The sequence below is a fragment of the Arvicola amphibius genome, chromosome 4, assembly GCF_903992535.2.
Source record: "Arvicola amphibius chromosome 4, mArvAmp1.2, whole genome shotgun sequence".
Taxonomy (NCBI): domain Eukaryota; kingdom Metazoa; phylum Chordata; class Mammalia; order Rodentia; family Cricetidae; genus Arvicola; species Arvicola amphibius.
In genome coordinates, this window is record NC_052050.1 from 22,490,101 (window position 1) to 22,506,445 (window position 16,345).

The window sequence follows — 16,345 nt, forward strand, 5'->3', positions numbered from 1 at the left end:
TGAAGTCACACCATCCATCAATCAGCTGCTCACTAAGCACCCGCTACTTAAGTGTGCCTTGTTGAACAGCCTCCACTTCCATAAAGCAGCCAGTTTCAATGGACCAAAGATGGAGTCAGGATACTTTCTTTTAATCGGTTTCTCCTGTGGACTCGCCTTTGTATAATACCTTGGAGTCTGTGAAGCTGCAATTGGAGAATACGAACTCAGAATTCACTCTCATACACAAACACATGCTCATCAGAACATGGGCTACCATTGTCCTCGGGGTGCCATGGGCTTTCATAGGAGCGCCAGCTGTAGAGGTCCTGTTTTGACTTTTCAGTTCTCTTGATCTAACCTGGTCTAACAAGGCAGCAGTCCCAAAGTCCCAGCTTCAGTGTCTTGCTAGGGATGTAACACATAAGCTTAGCAAGTGAGATGAGAAAGACTAATCAATGAGATGAGAGAGAAACTTCTGGGATAAAGGACGTGGTAGCTTGAAGGAGAAAGGGTCTCATAGGCTCATATGTTTGAATAGCCGATCCCCAGTCGGTGGAACTGTTTTGGAAGGGTCAGGAGGTGTGACCTTGATGGAGGAGGTTTCAAAAGCCCTCACCAGTTTCAGCTCTCTCTCTCTCTCTCTCTCTCTCTCTCTCTCTCTCTCTCTCTCTCTCTCTCTCTCTCTCTCTCTCTCCACACAAAAGCTACTACTCCTGTACTCTGTTTGCCTGCCTGCTGCCATGTCCCCCACCATGATGGTCATGGGCTCACCCTCTGAAACTGACTTCTTTTATAAGTTGCCTTGGTCATGGTATCTCTTCACAGGCATAGAAAAGTAAATTAGAATAATGACTTGTATCCAAACATCAATAGCCGCAATACTCATGATAGCTAAACAGTAGAAACAATCCACATAGCCAACTGGTGGTAGATAAAAGAAGTGTGGTATATCCAGACAATGGAATACTATTCAGCCATAGAAAGTAATAAAGAATTGAAACATACTGCACATAGATGAACCTAGTTAAAAGAAGACAGGTACAAAGGTCACATGTGGCATATGTCTGTGTATGTGAAATAACCGTCAGAAGCAAATCCACAGAAGGAAAGTAGATCTTTGGCTATCAGGGTCTGTGTGAATGGGAAGAAATGGGAACCACTGGTAACAATGGCAGAAGGTTTGACTTAAAAATAATTCAGTATTTACCGTGGTGCAGTAAATTCTGTGACTATATACACACCGTGGAAAGGTCTACTTTAAAAGGGTAGGTGTTGGGGCTGAAGGGATGGATGGCTCAGCAGTTAAGAGCATTTGATACTCTTGTCAAGGACCCAAGTTCAATTCCCAGCACCCATGTGGCAGCTCACAACCACCAATAACCAGTTCCAGAGGATCTAATGCCTTCTTCTGACCTCCACAGGCCCTAGGCACACATGTGGTACACATAAGTCCATTCATGCAAACACTCATACACATAAAATAAAAATTAATAAATCTTTTTTAAAGGCAAATACTATAGCATATGAACTATATCTAAACAAAACTGTTTTTTTTTTTTTTAATTTAGAAAAAAGAGACATCCTGGCATAGCCCTGTCTTTTAACCTTCCATTGCCTGTCCGTGCATCCTCATTGGTCAGTTCTCCCCAGAAGCCAAAGGGAAAGCTATCTGGGAAATGTAGTCCCTATACACTGGGCAGAACAAGGGGATCAAGTGAGGGCTTGAAGCATTATGTTGCCAAGACAATTGTTTTTAAACTATTTAGTACAGAAGCAAGGCTAAGCCATTCCAAACTCCGTGCCAGGTACTGTCCCTCACTGAACTGACTATAGCCAGTGGCCAGAGATGAAAATGTACAGGTGTCTTTCCTGGAAATGGAACATTCAGATATTTGCTCTAGAACTCAGTGGCCACCTAACAAGCCCAGCATGGGCTCTATGTTTGCTTTAAACCCACTAATTGGACTGAGGAGATGGCTCAGTGGATAAAAGAGTTTGCCTCACAGGCATGAGGAACTGAGTTCAAATCCCCAGAACCTCCAACAAAAGGGAAGACAGCTGGCACCTAGAGTTGTCCTCCGACCTCCACACACAAACAATGGCCTGAAATTCCCATATTCATGCAGATGACTACACACAAACACATGTGTACACAAGTCATACACACACACACAACAATAGAATTAATACAAATAATTTTTTTAATTTAAAACACGAATTACCAGTCTCCCTCGGAGGGGAAATGGGGCATGGGGTAGTATGTGCCTATTCATCCCGGCACAGGGAGGGTGGAGGCAGGAGAACCAGAAGTTCAAGGTCATCTTCAGCTATGTTGCGAGTGTGAAGCCAGCCTGGGCTAGATGACAAATGACACCCTGTCTCAAGAAAAATTAATTAATTGATTGATTGATTGATTGATTGATTAAAGTTCTCTGTAGGGAGCCAGCTTGGATAATGGCTTAGGCCTGGTAAGGGCACAGATGCCTATGCTGTCTCTGGTGGCAGAGAAAGCCAAGGGGTTACAGGCCCACTCTTCAACTTTCACTTCGTGGTTTTGTCAGTGAAGGCTTACCGGCCCATCCATGATAGCCAGACCCCTCAAGGGACCTCACACTAACTAGTTGTGCAGGTGGACGCTGGGACAGTCGCGGTTATTCAAGTCGTGCTGGTTTGAAAAGAGTTTCATTCAAAACAAAGAGAAGGACAAAGCCCATCTCTGACTCCTGAGCCTCGTGGCACAGCCAGCCAGCCAGCTGGGCATCACAGATGGAAAGAGCCCCTCGCTGGGGCTCTACCAGGTGCTGCCAGGACCCTTCAGAATGCAAAGGACCCATGATTCAGAGTCCTGTGACCACTGAGTGGGGCCGTCATTCTGTCACTTTTTCTACCGTGTGGTCTCAGAAGACTCTAAGGGAGGGTTGAGGGAGGAGCAGGGGTGGGAGGGGCATGGACGAGGGTGTCTTCTCTTACTACTTAAAAGGGGCTCAATACCACTTCCTCCCAGACAGGGGTAGCTGGAGACAGAGACACAAGTACAGCCTTCCTGTGTGACTTCAGCTGCCCAGAAAGCATCATGGACCTGGGTGAGTAAGCCTCCTCATGCGAGTAGAAAAACCAGATTCTGGGCAATGAGTCTAGGGTGGGATAAGGGTCCCGAGTGGAGCCGCCAGAGAAATCAGGGCGGTTGGTATGAACTGGCAGCTGCTCTCAGATAATGTCACCCTATTGCCCCCTGCCCACGAGGATGTGCCTGCCCTTTCAGACCCATCTGAAAGGGAGGGAACAGTGACAGATGCCAGGAGGAACAAGGGGAATAAAGTGGCATCTTCTAAAGCAGCAGGGAATAGAGTATGCCTGGCTGACCTTGTTTGACCTGGATAGAACTTGTTCTCAGCTGGGAGTGATAGGTGACTGTTCTCTGGCACCTCAGAACACCCTGCTCCCTGTCTGAGCCCACCTTTTCTCTCCTGTTAAACCAGGACTTGAATCTCCAACTCTGTGGAGTTTTATAAGGAAGAGTAAATTGGAGGGAGCAGTGTTGTGTGTTGTGGGGTCATGCAAATACAAATGCAAGCTGCAACCTCTGCCTCTCTCTCTCTCTTTGTCTCTCTGTCTCTCTGTGTCTCTGTTTCTCTCTCTCTGTCTCTCTCTCTCTCTTTCTCCTCCTACCCATCCCATTAGCTCAGTGCCTCTTGCAAGATAAAGGACCAGTGACTAATGGGGGGGGGGGGCGTTCGACATAGACAAGCCATAGCCAGACCTCTGGGTACAGCACAGCCCCTGAATAAACCCAACCCACCACAGCCCAGCAGACAGACTGCTCCTCTCAGCGTAGCCTCTGTTTCTACTATTGCAAAGTACCAGGGAAGTCCCAGGAGGCACTGAGTAGGTAGACCAGCCCCAGACTCCCCAGTTACGAATCGTAAATCTCGGCTGCAGAGTCAGACCCCACTGAGGCTAAAAAGGCCAAGTTCCTAGAGGGTTCCGCTCATCAGCTAGTAAAGCACCATTGTGGCCTCAAAGCCACAAGGGGTTGACTTTAAAAAGTGAAGGTTCCCTGATGCTGCCCTCACACCCCTCCCCACCACACCACAGCCAGCAGCACCTTTATCTCTGCCTCCCCTGCCCAGCATGCATTGCACACTGGGTCTGGATCCAGCTGTGGAAGGTATATATGGTGACCACCTCTGCTGGCTGGGAACTCAGGGGAAGTAGAGTTTTGTTCTTACACCTCTGCCTCCCAAATGTTTCAGGGTGTAGTTAGAAAACATTGATGAGATGAATGAGTGGATGGATGGATAAATGGATGATGAATGGATGGATGGATGGATGGATGGATGGATGGATGGATGGATGGGTGGGTGGATGATGGATGGGTGGATGGATGGATGGATGGATGGGTGGATGATGGATGGATGGATGGATAAATGGATGGATAAATGGATGATGGATGGATGGATGGATGGATGGGTAGAGAGATGGGCAGATGATTGATGGATGGATGATGGATGGATGGAATCAATCACTCCAAGTAGGTTTTAGATTTTGAGTATGTGTCTACTCCAGCTTGTTCTACCACCAGCCTATTTCTATGGTTACCTGCCCCCAGGTATCTATCTCCACCAGTCATTGTCCCAGAGTGCACACACTGTCCACCTTCTCCACCTTTCCTATATTAACCTCTAAGAAGCAGCTCCCAGGATAGAGGGAAGGCTCTGAATTTATAGCACTTGCTAATTCCATAGTGTAAATTCTCCCATCCCAGTTGATCCATTCAAGGTCTAAATGTTTAACACAAATGGGGGATGGACACCAGTCTTCCTGGCACTGGGACATTATAGAATCCCTCTCCTGGACTAGATTTGGGGATGCTAGACGCATGGCTCTGGTACAGGGGGCGGGGCAACCTCTGGTCCTGGAAGAAGGGGTTGTCTTGCTTTTTCACTCAACTCAAAAGCACCCCAACAGCTAACCCTGAACTGCTGGTGTGAGGGGAAACTGCTCAGAACCTTTGCTCAAAACAGGCTCCGGGCCGTTGGAAGGGCGGGTGGGCCACAAAGAATCTGTTTTTCACTCTCTGTCTGCCCAGCAGAGACAAGAAGTGTGTGAGGAGGCCGGGTTTCTGTTATACAAAATGAAAAACTCCAAACCGGGGCTCTTTCGTGATTTGAATGAGCAGCCCTTGAGGTGCCCTCCCCACCTTCAAGAAATGGGACCGCAGATCTCAGCACAACTTCTCAAAAGCAGAGATAAGAAAAACGAACCCATGAGAGACTCGTGTCTCACCACTGATCCATAGATGGTGGCAGAAGGGGATTCAGGGCCAGCCCCTCCCGGCCCTTCAGAAACCTGGCTGTGGAGAACAACACAGTAGCCCAGGGTAGCTGGGAGAAAACACTTCCCTTTCATGGTTTTCTCTTCCAGTCACTATGTCATTCAGTGAGAATTTTATGAATAGCCAGTCTGGTGGGGAGATAACATATATGTCAACATGCTCCAGCACTCCCTAGGGTATGAGGACGAAGGACTGAAAACAAAACCAAACCAGTGAGTATGGACCAGGGACGCATTTACGCTGTGTTTGGGAAGAGCGTGTAGAAGTTGTCAAGCCAAATGAAGACCTAAGGGATCAGGATGCGGCAGGGACTTCAGACTCTATGGCCATCAGAAGTCAACAAGGCAGATGAGGGACCAGAGAGTCGGCTCGGTCAGGAAGCTGACTGACACACAAGCACGAGGTCTTGAGTTCGGAGCCTCAGAACCTGTGTTCAAAAGCTGGTCGTAGCAATGCCCACAAGCAATGCACAGCCCTAGGGAGGCAGAGACTGTGGGATCCCTAGGGAACTGGCAAACTCCAGGTTCAGTGAGAGACCCTGTCTCAAAAAAAAAGGTGGTGAGAAACTAAGGAAGACCTCTGATGTCAACCTCTGACCTCCATATGGTCACACATACACCCTGGACTCCTAATCATTCAGCTCGGGACAAGAAGGAGGAAAAGGCACAGGCCAAGGGGAGTGAGGGAAAGTGGGTGTGTCAAAAAGAACGCCAGGCTTCTGTATCATTGATGAAAGATCTGGTACCCTACTGACAAGCTCCAAGCAGCTTTCACATCCCTGCCTCCCATCTGCTCTCTGGATCCCTTAATGCTTCCCTGCTTCTCCCCCCTCACTCTCCCATGTCCCTCCCTACTGTGGCTGAGAAGGTCCAGAGAGGACAATGTCTGAGGTGTCTCTGAAGCCTGATGGTGGGCAGCCAGGGTTTCCTGGGCAGTCTGGGGGGTGACTGGGAAAGTAAACAGGTGGGAGTTTTAGGGCCGGAGGGGGAGACCGTTTCCCAGGCTGGAGAGGGGTGGGGGTGTCAGGCTGGAGTGCTAGGGAATTTTTCTTTCATCATACTCATTCTGCAAACCCGAGAACTCAGGAAACACCCAGCACCTCAGGCCGTGGCTCCTCAAGCCTGACATTCCCAACCACTGCCCAAGAGCAGAGTTGCCTTATGACTGATGACAGGTAGGAGCCTCGTGACTCACTGCCACTGACCAGCTCCTTCTGTCGCCACATATGCGAATTCCCCCAAGTTCCCCTGGTGAACTGCCTCAAAACGGGCCTGTGCTAGATCTACAGCACTCTGAGACTCACCAACTCCTCGCCCCCACCCCATATCCAGCATCCCTGGAACGAGAAGGCAATGTTAATCACATGCCCTAGAGCCCCTCCCCACAGTGGCTGCAAACGGACCAGGATGGGACCCAGGAGATGGGGCAGACAGAGTAAAACAGAGAAACAGTTCTTGTCCTCCCTAGGGAGTTCTCGCTCTCACTGACAGTCAGACTGAGCTTTCCCTGCAGTAACCGAAAGACGTTGACGTGTTGAAAGAAACCTCGAACGCGCAAACACCGAAATGAGTCAGGGGAGGCAGGGCTGTGCATCAGACCCTGAAGAGAGTGTGGTTAAGCACGAACACGTGGCCTTGAGCACGGGGGGCTCAAGGGGTAATTCAGTTAGAAAGGGGGAGGAGGAAAGAGGACCTGAGAGGCCACGTGGTGATGTTCCCACTCCTGGCTGCAAATGATCTGGGGCAAGCTGAGAACAAGGGGACACTGGCTGTCTGTCCCCAGAAAAAGATGGAGCTAGGGAGACAAGGACTTTGAGGAGATGGTTGGAGGCTTGAGCATTGTGCTAAGCCTAAGTGTCTCTCCATCTTTAGAGCAAGGAAGAACTTCCTAAATCTTGGAGATTTAGGAAGGAGGCACCGTGGGGAGAGACCACAGAGCTATGCTTTAGTAAGACATGTCTATGTAGCGTGAAGGAAAATTTGCAGGTGGGAAGAACGCTCATCTGGTAACCTGATGCCCTCCCTGCTTGTATTGAGAGTAGCCAAGCTTAAAATCCCCAGTCTGGGCACTCTCAGTCTGGAGCACATGGAGGTGTCATGTAACTCATAATCCAGCAGGTGGTGCTATGGCCAAGGACACATAACTTCTGGGTTTGTGCAGCTTCCCGGACCTCCAGAGGGCCCCCAGCCTCCTGAAGATGCCTGGGGCAAAGTCCCTGGTTTGGCCTAGGTGACATTAACGCGTCCCATCATAGAGACTGACTCTCCTGTGGATCTGAGGAACTGGGATTGGGGGCTAGAGAAGGGTCTCAAAGGCAAAGATGGGTGGATAAGATAAATCCATTTTGCCAGTTGTCTTCTTGCTTAGAAGGACACCCAACCCAGGCTGGCCCAAGGCTCAGCCTCAAGCAGAATGAGGAGCTGGCCACGGCACAAACAAGCTTGTTCTAGCCAAGGGTCTCTGTGTATAGGGCGACGAGTTAAAGGAGAACAAACAAGTCTCCCTTTCCTTAGCTCACCTCCCTTGGGACATTTGTAAGGCTCCACATGTGGCTGTCCACGCATCTGGACACCAAGAAATGCTCCCAGGCCAGTGGATCCTGCCACCAGGGCAGGGCTGGACATGTGTGCATACACCCTGACCACCCCAGAGCACTGCCTCCTCTTCCTGCTTCCTGTGGAATGGGAAAAGGGGGTGCTCAGGCCCCTTTGTGGAGCCAGCAGTCTTAAGGGGTTGTTGGGGTACAATGGATTCTGCAAACCAGCAACAGCCTGGCCGGGCCAAGGCGGGAGGGGGGTGGGGAGCTGTTCTGTTTCTTTCAGAGACCTGGGGGTGGAGGAGGAAGGGAGGGAGGTGAAGACAGGGATGCCGGGCAGCAGGCCAGGTGTTCAAACGCACAATCTGGTTCTGATGTTCTCTTTCAGTAAATGCGATGCCTGGAGCCTGGGATGAAAGTTCCCAATGGTGCCCCCCCCCATGCAATCCCCCGCTTTCCTTAATAACAGAGCCTTGTCTCTGCCAGGCAATAACATCACCTCCTTTGTCTCCTACAGGCAAACCCATGAAAAACGTGCTGGTGGTGGCTCTCCTTGTCATATTCCAGGTGAGGTTTCCTGCCAGGGGAAGCTCTCTCTCTTCCCTCCTCCATGTCCCCTCTCCAGCCAGGACTTCTGGTTTGCTAGAAGGGAAGGAATGGCCCAGACATAGCCCACCTGTCATTCATTAAGCTGACTGCCACCTCTCTCCTGGGGCTTAGGGGTTGGGCAGACATCCTCTGGACTTCCTTCGTCCCCCACTTAAATTAAACTCAGGGAGAAGTGACCTACCCACACCTCCATCACCTCACCTCCACCTTCCCACCCAGGAGACAGAAACACAGTTTCTAAGTTCTTAGAGAGAATCGCGCTGGGCAGCAGCACAGTGCTCGGAGGGGGCCTGTTTTGCACATAGGCATATGTCTGTTTGTGAGCTGGGAATCTGGTTCCTCTCCAGTCACCCAAAGTTGTCTCCTCTTGTCTTTCAGTCCAAGGTTCTCCTTGTAACCTCATTCTGTGTGTTCTTTCCTAAAAGAGAGGGCCATCTGGGGAGGGGGCAGGAGAAAGAGTGGCGCCTGGACCCTGTGGCAAGGGCGGTGAATGGAACACATATAGAGGTCTGAATCCTGCACAGCAGAGAGACTGCTTTCCAGTGCTCCATTCTCTGGCCCGGCCAGGAGGCAGAAGGTGTGCCCCAGCAAGCACCGAGTCAGAGAAACTGTAACTCCCAGAGTCAAGTTTCCTCTGTTTGGGTGGGAGCTCTCTGGAGGTGGAGGGGGTGGCCAAGGCCAGCCTGGAGAAGTGATGCTTCAGAATTTGACTCTCCCCCAGGTCCGGAGGCCAGAAGGGCGGCTTTCCAGGAGCTCAGGCCAGGGGCAGGCCCCACGCTGGGCACTGTTCCCCAAACCCCATCTTAGAGGCCCCCTAGAGCTTGGGCTGTAGCCCTTAGCCTGGCCCCTTCCCCATCACGGTTCCCTCCCCTCCTGTACTGCTGGCTGGAAGGCCAGGGAAGGGTGAAGACATCTGTGGCTGGTTTTTGTCTTTCACTAGGGGGAAGGGGGGGGGGGTTCAGACAGGGCCGGATGTGGTGGGACTGTGGGCTGCAGAGGCGGCAAGCCTGGGGGGAGGGTGTGGAGGAGGAGCAAGAGTAGGGGGAGAGGACAAGACTGGGGGCGTAGGAGCACACTTCTTAGAAGCTGGGAGTTCTGTCCTCCGAGGGGTCTAGAAGCCCCTTAAATCCACAGGCCTCAGACCCGAGGCCTTGGGCCCATTCTGCAGACTTTTCTTCTCAAGTTAGCGATGCCCAAAGAAAAAGCTCCTGAATGCCACTTTGTCCTCCCTCTGTGTACAGGTACAATCTGTGGGTTCCCACTGAGTGGTTGAAAGTCACTTACCCAGTGGAGGAACCATGAGCTTTCCAAAGTAGGCCTTCAACCCACTCCCCTTCATCTACCGTGGTCCATCTCTATCACACACAGGCACGCGCACACACACACACCACACAGACACAGCAGGCACCCCTCCATTGATAAAAATCACAGCAGATGCTGAACCTTCCCCCACACACCCTGCAGCCCTGCAAAAGGGCTAAAAAAAGCCCAGAACAGCTGAGCCCTGCTGATTGGGATCTGCCGGATGTCAGGCAAAGAGGGGTGGGGAGAGGGTGGGAACACAGAGGGAGAGTGGGAGAAGAGAGAGCTTCCTTCCAGGGGCTCGAGCACCCATACGAAGGGCATTGCAGGAGCCCTGCCCTGGAGGCTCCGCCATCCAGTGGTACACATGTGTATCTACTACCCGAGTGTAGTGGGCACCATGGAGCCATGGAAGTCTCCGTGTCTCCTACCAATGGTCCACAGTCCCCACAGTAGTGGTCCATCAACTGAAATCTAGTCCTACCCAGAAACTTTGATCTTCTCTTCTTGCTCCAGACCTTCCTCAACCTTGACCCTAACATAGGTTTTGCCCTCAAAAGCTAAGGCTTTTTTTTTTTTTTTTTTTTTTTTTTTTTTTTTTTTCCGCCTTTCCCATTCCGCCCCAGAAAACTCCACCTGGACCTAAAAGAGGCTCCAGAAGACATACCTTCCCAACATCACAGCACTGGTTGAGAGTAAGATAAACCCTCCGTAGACAGAAAAGGAACCAGCATCGGGACCCCGTAGCTCACAACACTGGAGCACAGGGGCCAGGATTTGCCTCCATCTCCCAGACAGAGAAGACGTGTGTTTCCCAATTCAGGGCTCAGCAGACCCCCAAACCCTAGACTCTCTCCAGTCCTCCAACAGTGATCGTGAGACTGGGTGTCCCAAGAGTTGGCAAAAATCAAACCGTGACTACTGATGAGTAGAAACCTAGACTTCAGGTTCTGCCTCCGTCTATCCAGTCAAGATGTGCAATTTAATAAGATCCCCTCCTTAGGGAATTCACGTGTACACTAAACACATTATTTAGATTTTTTTTATGTGTGCAAATGTTTCGCCTGCATGCATATTAAGCACACCACATGTATACGGGCTGTCTGGGGAGGTCAGAAGCAGGCATCCGATCCTGTGGAACTGGAGTCACAAACAGTTGTGAGCGCTGGGAACGAAACCAAACTTCTCTAAAAGGGCATCTACCACACGGTCTTAAGCACTGAGCCAATTCTCCAACCCCACACGCTGGTGCCTGAGAAGCACTGATTTCAGATCAAAGACTTACTCAGAGTTCGAGGGGCAAATATAGATTCCTGGGCCCTGCCTTCTGAGAGGCTGGCTGGAGGGGGCTAAGGTCTGAGAATTTCCAAGAAGTAGCAAGTCCGTGATAGAAGCACCATCCTAGGCTGAGTCCCAAGCAGATCCAGGCGGCTAGCTAAACGGGTGTTTCTTGCCCCGCAGGTGTGCTTCGGCCAAGATGGAGTCACAGATGACTACATTGATGAGAACACCACGGTGGACTATACCCTGTACGAGTCGGTGTGCTTCAAGAAAGACGTGCGGACCTTTAAGGCCTGGTTCCTCCCTATCATGTATTCGGTCATTTGCTTCGTGGGCCTGATGGGCAACGGGCTGGTGGTGTTGACCTACGTCTATTTCAAGAGGCTCAAGACCATGACGGACACCTACCTGCTCAACCTGGCCGTGGCCGACATCCTCTTCCTCCTGATCCTCCCCTTCTGGGCCTATAGCGCAGCCAAGTCCTGGATCTTTGGGGTCTACCTGTGCAAGGGCATCTTTGGTATCTATAAAGTGAGCTTCTTCAGCGGCATGCTCCTGCTCCTGTGCATCAGCATTGACCGCTACGTGGCTATCGTCCAGGCCGTGTCAGCCCACCGCCACCGCGCCCGCGTGCTTCTCATCAGCAAACTGTCCTGCGTTTTTATCTGGATGCTGGCCCTATTGCTTTCCACCCCGGAGCTGCTCTACAGCGGCCTCCAGAAGAGCTACAGCGAGGACACGTGGAGATGCTCGCTCATCACTGACCACGTGGAGGCCTTGATCACCATCCAAGTGGCCCAGATGGTCATCGGCTTCTTAGTGCCTCTGCTGGCCATGAGCTTCTGCTACCTCGTCATCATCCGCACCCTGCTCCAGGCACGCAACTTTGAGCGGAACAAGGCCATCAAGGTGATCATTGCTGTCGTGGTGGTGTTCATTGTCTTCCAGGCGCCCTACAACGGAGTGGTCCTGGCCCAGACGGTGGCCAATTTCAACATCACCAACAGCAGCTGTGAACTCAGCAAGCAGCTCAACATCGCCTATGACGTCACCTACAGCCTGGCCTGTGTCCGCTGCTGCGTCAACCCTTTCTTGTATGCCTTCATCGGGGTCAAGTTCCGCAGCGACCTCTTTAAGCTCTTCAAGGACCTGGGCTGCCTCAGCCAGGAGCAGCTCCGGCAGTGGTCTTCCTGCCGGCACGTGCGAAACACTTCCATGAGCATGGAGGCCGAGACCACCACCACCTTCTCCCCATAGGGGCTCCCCTGTTCGGACTACGAGGAACTCTCCCAGGGGCCCTACGGTGGGGACTGGGAGCATACGCAAGGACTCAGGACCCAACAAAGGGCTGCTGAGGGAAGAACAGGCCTGGCCAGTCAGGTTGACCTCAGGGCCTAAGAAACCGCTACCCATGCTACCTCAACCAAAGCTGGAAGAAACTCCGCTGAGAAATTATTACCCAAACCAGGACAGCTGTCCCCAAACTGACAGAGGAAAGTAAGATTTGAGAGGCCATCGTACCTTCTGGAGTGAAGGGTGTGGGACTGGCGGACGTCCCCGTGGTGGGAATGGACTGGTGAGACCTCTGCAGGACCCTTCTTCTAGCCTAGCAAGAAGTCCCGTGGATTCAAGGACAGAGGTCACATATTCCAGAAACCCAGGTTTTGTCTCCCAAAGCCAAGCTGGAGGAATCACTTCCTGGCTTGAGGAGGGAAGGGGAGCCATGGACTGGTCTGAGTAACTCTGACTTAGCTCCCTTCTTCCTCTTTCTCCATGGTACCAAGCCAGCAAGAGATGGTGGTCTCCATGCTCCCTCAGAACACTGCTGCCCCTCCCTTCTGCCCCTTCTCAGTTCTCCCCAGGGAGGGGGCAGTGTTTCCTGCCAGCCAGGCTGCATCATCAGCCTGAACACAGTCCCAGCTGGGGCTCTGGATGACCCGGACAAATGATCAGGCCTCTCCCCTAGGGTGGGAGGAAAAAGCTGAGAGAAGGGTCAGGGGCAAGAAGGAAGGTGGCCCTGCTGGCTGACAAAGGCCAGCAAGCTGCTTCTTTATTCTCTGTCAGCAACAGAAACCTCTCCTCATGTTCTGCTTTCGATTTATAAGAGCACACATTTTACTCAGACACAAATAAAAATTTTCCCTTGAGGAAACAGCAACTTTAAAAGATGAGGGGGGGGGAATTCTTTGGTAAAGGGCAAATGAGTGAGCTCTTTGGTAATCCCCACACTCCACCTGATGGCTCTCGCTCAGTTCTGCTCCGCTCGGCTCCTCACACTCCTCCTCCACAGCCTTCCTTCCTCAGCGCTCAGAAACATGAGGTCCCTGAGTGCCTCCAGAGAGAGGAGCCCAGGGAGCCGCGAGAGATGGAAGGAGCCTGGAGGGCAGGATGTCCATCTCGCGGGAGCCCAGGGCCTGCGGGCAGCCGTGCACGTGGGAGACCACTCTGAGCAGAGAATGGAAAGGCCAGGTTGTGCCGGGAGCGTCTGTGCCAGGGACCTCAGTGGACCCCAGCCGCTTTTGCACCCTGGTGTGTTTGCTGTTCCACCAGCCTGGAGCAGCCCTGATCCTTGTCGGGCAGCCTTCAGACCGCCACAAACCCTTCTGAGAACTCGCGTTTGGTGGGACGCTAAGAGGTCACGGTGGCGTTCTAGAGTAAGGGGCTAGGATGAGACAGGAGGCACGGGCTGGGTGGGACTCCTCGCTGGGTGCTGAAGAGCCCGAAACACTCAGTGTCCTCCTTTCTGGCCTCAAGTAACAGTGGCCCTCTGTAGCGCATGTCTTAGTCCGTTCCTGTTGCCTGTAACAAAATACCACAGTCGGGGAAACTTATAAACAATAGAAATCTATTCTCACAGTTCTAGAAGTGAGACTAAGAGCATAAAACCCTTTTCTAAGGCATTAGCCCCACTAATCAAGGGCAGAACCCTCCTGACCAGCCCACCATCCCCCAAGGGCTCCAGTACCATCAGTATGGGCTCAAGTTCCAGCATGGGGCTATTGGAAGGACATCTCCATTCAAAAGACAGCAGTGTAGGGATTCTTGTGGAAAGCAGAGGGAGAGGACCTGACTCTGTCCACCCTCACCCCCCCCCACAGCCCAAGTGTCCCTGACATTGTTCCCCAGTGTCCAACTGTGTCCCTACCTTCCCCAAGCCAGATAGGTTAGTCCAACCTATGATGCCCAGGAAAGTGTTTGAAGGTACTCTAAGCACTCTGAGCCTGGAGGCAGGCTGCGGATGAGGCATGAAGGAGAGAGAGGCGAGCCGTTCACACAGAAATATGATTCCAATTTCCCCTAAGCCCAAAGAAAATGGAGCCCGCCCCGTAAGGATGCCCATTCTCTAATCTTGGAACCACAAACACACCCCTTACCCTCCTCCACAGGATGCATGGGGCTAGGAGGATTTTAACACAGTTCATCAGCCCTCCAGGCCTGGAATTGAGCACCCTGGGAGGAATGGGACTAGCACGAGCGCAGCCAGCGGGCAGTGGCTTTCGGGACGACGGGTATGAATATTAAAAGGTACAGCTGCGACTGTGTGACCACAGGCATTGTGGCAGGAGGATGATGCCACTGAACATGTACGTCCCCAAGGGGAACCTGCCAGAGTGTGTGTGGGTGTGTGTATCCTAATGAGGTTACAGATGGGAAAACAACCCTCAATTCCTACAGGGGAGGAATGTAACGGAGTGGTCATGGAAAAGGAAGCTGGGCCAACCACACAAACACGCCACCCTGGCTTCAAATACATTTTTTCTAGTATAACTGGACGTCTCCAAATATTTACAGAAACAACATAACCCCCAGCAATGTTAATTCCCCAAACTGCTATGTCTCCGGAGTTCTAACCTCAGCCCTAAGCTGGCTTGACCACAGAGGCCTGGCCTGATGCACTCTTGTGCCTATCTTGAACTGAAGGGTGTTCTCCAGAAGAGAAGAGAAGGACCCCCAGGGAGCCCACCCGGGTCTTCTTTCCCATTCTCCCTTCTTATCTTCTTGGTACAACACCACCCTCTCCCTAAGCTCGCACCTCCTCACTATCATTCTAGAATTGCCCACAGACCCCTTCGCTTCTTCAACACTCCCCTGTTCACACACACACACACACACACACACATCAGCCCCCATCCACATCCTCTCTGGCTGCACTAATAGGTCAAATCTCAGACATTCCCAGGCCACGGAGCTGCCCTTCTTGCTGGAAGGTACCACACCACACCTCTCATCTCACAGGCTCAGCAGACTGCTGGAGACCTCAGGGCTCAGGAGCTGACCCCTGTCACTCTCTAGATGGAGAAAGGAGCTGACTCACCCAGAGGGACCCAGTGATGAGGGGAGGTTGCTTAAGCTGGCTGTGGAGCCTGAGGGTCTGGCAAGGTTGCCAAAGGGGATGCAGAACAGAGGTTCTGGAGCCCAGCCGGCCCTGAATCTCAACCCTGCTGCTCCCCAGCTGTGTGACCTTCAACTGTTGCTCAACCGCTCTGAGTCTCAGATTTCTCCATTGCAAAACACGGACGACTTGGGTAAACACTTAGCACGGAGCCCGGAATGTTGAGCGAAGTAGTAAGGAGCTCCCACTCCATAGCCAGATGGCCTGCTTTAGAGCCCAACTCCCTTATAATGCCTCGGCTTCCAAATCTGCATAATGGCGTCATTAGTAGAGCCTACCTCCCAGGGTTGAGGTAAGGAGGAAGCTTCATCTATAAAAATAAAATACTCAGAAACACTCAGGCAAGTGATATAATCTTTTGGGAGATATTTGAGAAATTAGAGCTTTAAAACATTACAGGGCTGGAGAGACCGCTCAGTGGTTAAGCTGTTCTTCCATAGGGCCCCACTTCAGTTCCCAGCATCTGCATGGTAGCTATTATCGGGCTGCAATTCCAGCCCCATGTGATTTGACACCCTCGGCTTGCACGGCATGCACATGGTGCACAGACATATGTGGAAGCAAGATACTCATACACATAAAATAAAAATAAATAAGTCTTTTGTTGTTGTTTTGTTTTTGTTTTTCCAGGGTTTCTCTGTGTAGCCTTGGCTGTAGACCAGGCTGGCTTCAAACTCAGAAATCCACCTGCCTCTGCCTCCTGAATGCTGGGATTAAAGGCATGTGCCACCACTGCCCAGCATAAATAAATCTTTTTAAAAATAAAAATGTTTCTTTTTAAAAAGGGAGAGGGTCAGCGGTGGCCCACATCTTTAATCTCAGCACTCCAGAGGCAGAGGCAGGCAGATCTCTGTGAGCTCAAGGCCAGCCTGATCTACAAAGTTCCAGGACAGCCAGAGCTACATAG

The 16,345-nt window shown here is 51.6% G+C and overlaps 1 protein-coding gene across 1 annotated transcript; it reads left to right on the top strand.

Moving 5' to 3' along the window:
• The first annotated feature begins 2,962 nt into the window (after nt 1-2,962).
• Nucleotides 2,963-13,116, top strand: Ccr7 (C-C motif chemokine receptor 7). The gene is made up of 3 exons (XM_038328030.1): nt 2,963-3,065; nt 8,371-8,420; nt 11,226-13,116. The coding sequence occupies exons 1-3, from the start codon at nt 3,056-3,058 to the stop codon at nt 12,300-12,302; spliced, it is 1,137 nt and encodes a 378-aa protein (XP_038183958.1). The 5' UTR covers nt 2,963-3,055; the 3' UTR covers nt 12,303-13,116.
• Nucleotides 13,117-16,345: the final 3,229 nt, after the last annotated feature.

Excerpts from the sequence above, each read along its gene's own strand:
- Ccr7 (XM_038328030.1), top strand. Across the intron at positions 8,421-11,225 it reads CTCTCCTTGTCATATTCCAG|GTGTGCTTCGGCCAAGATGG; the intron begins GTGAGGTTTCCT and ends CTTGCCCCGCAG.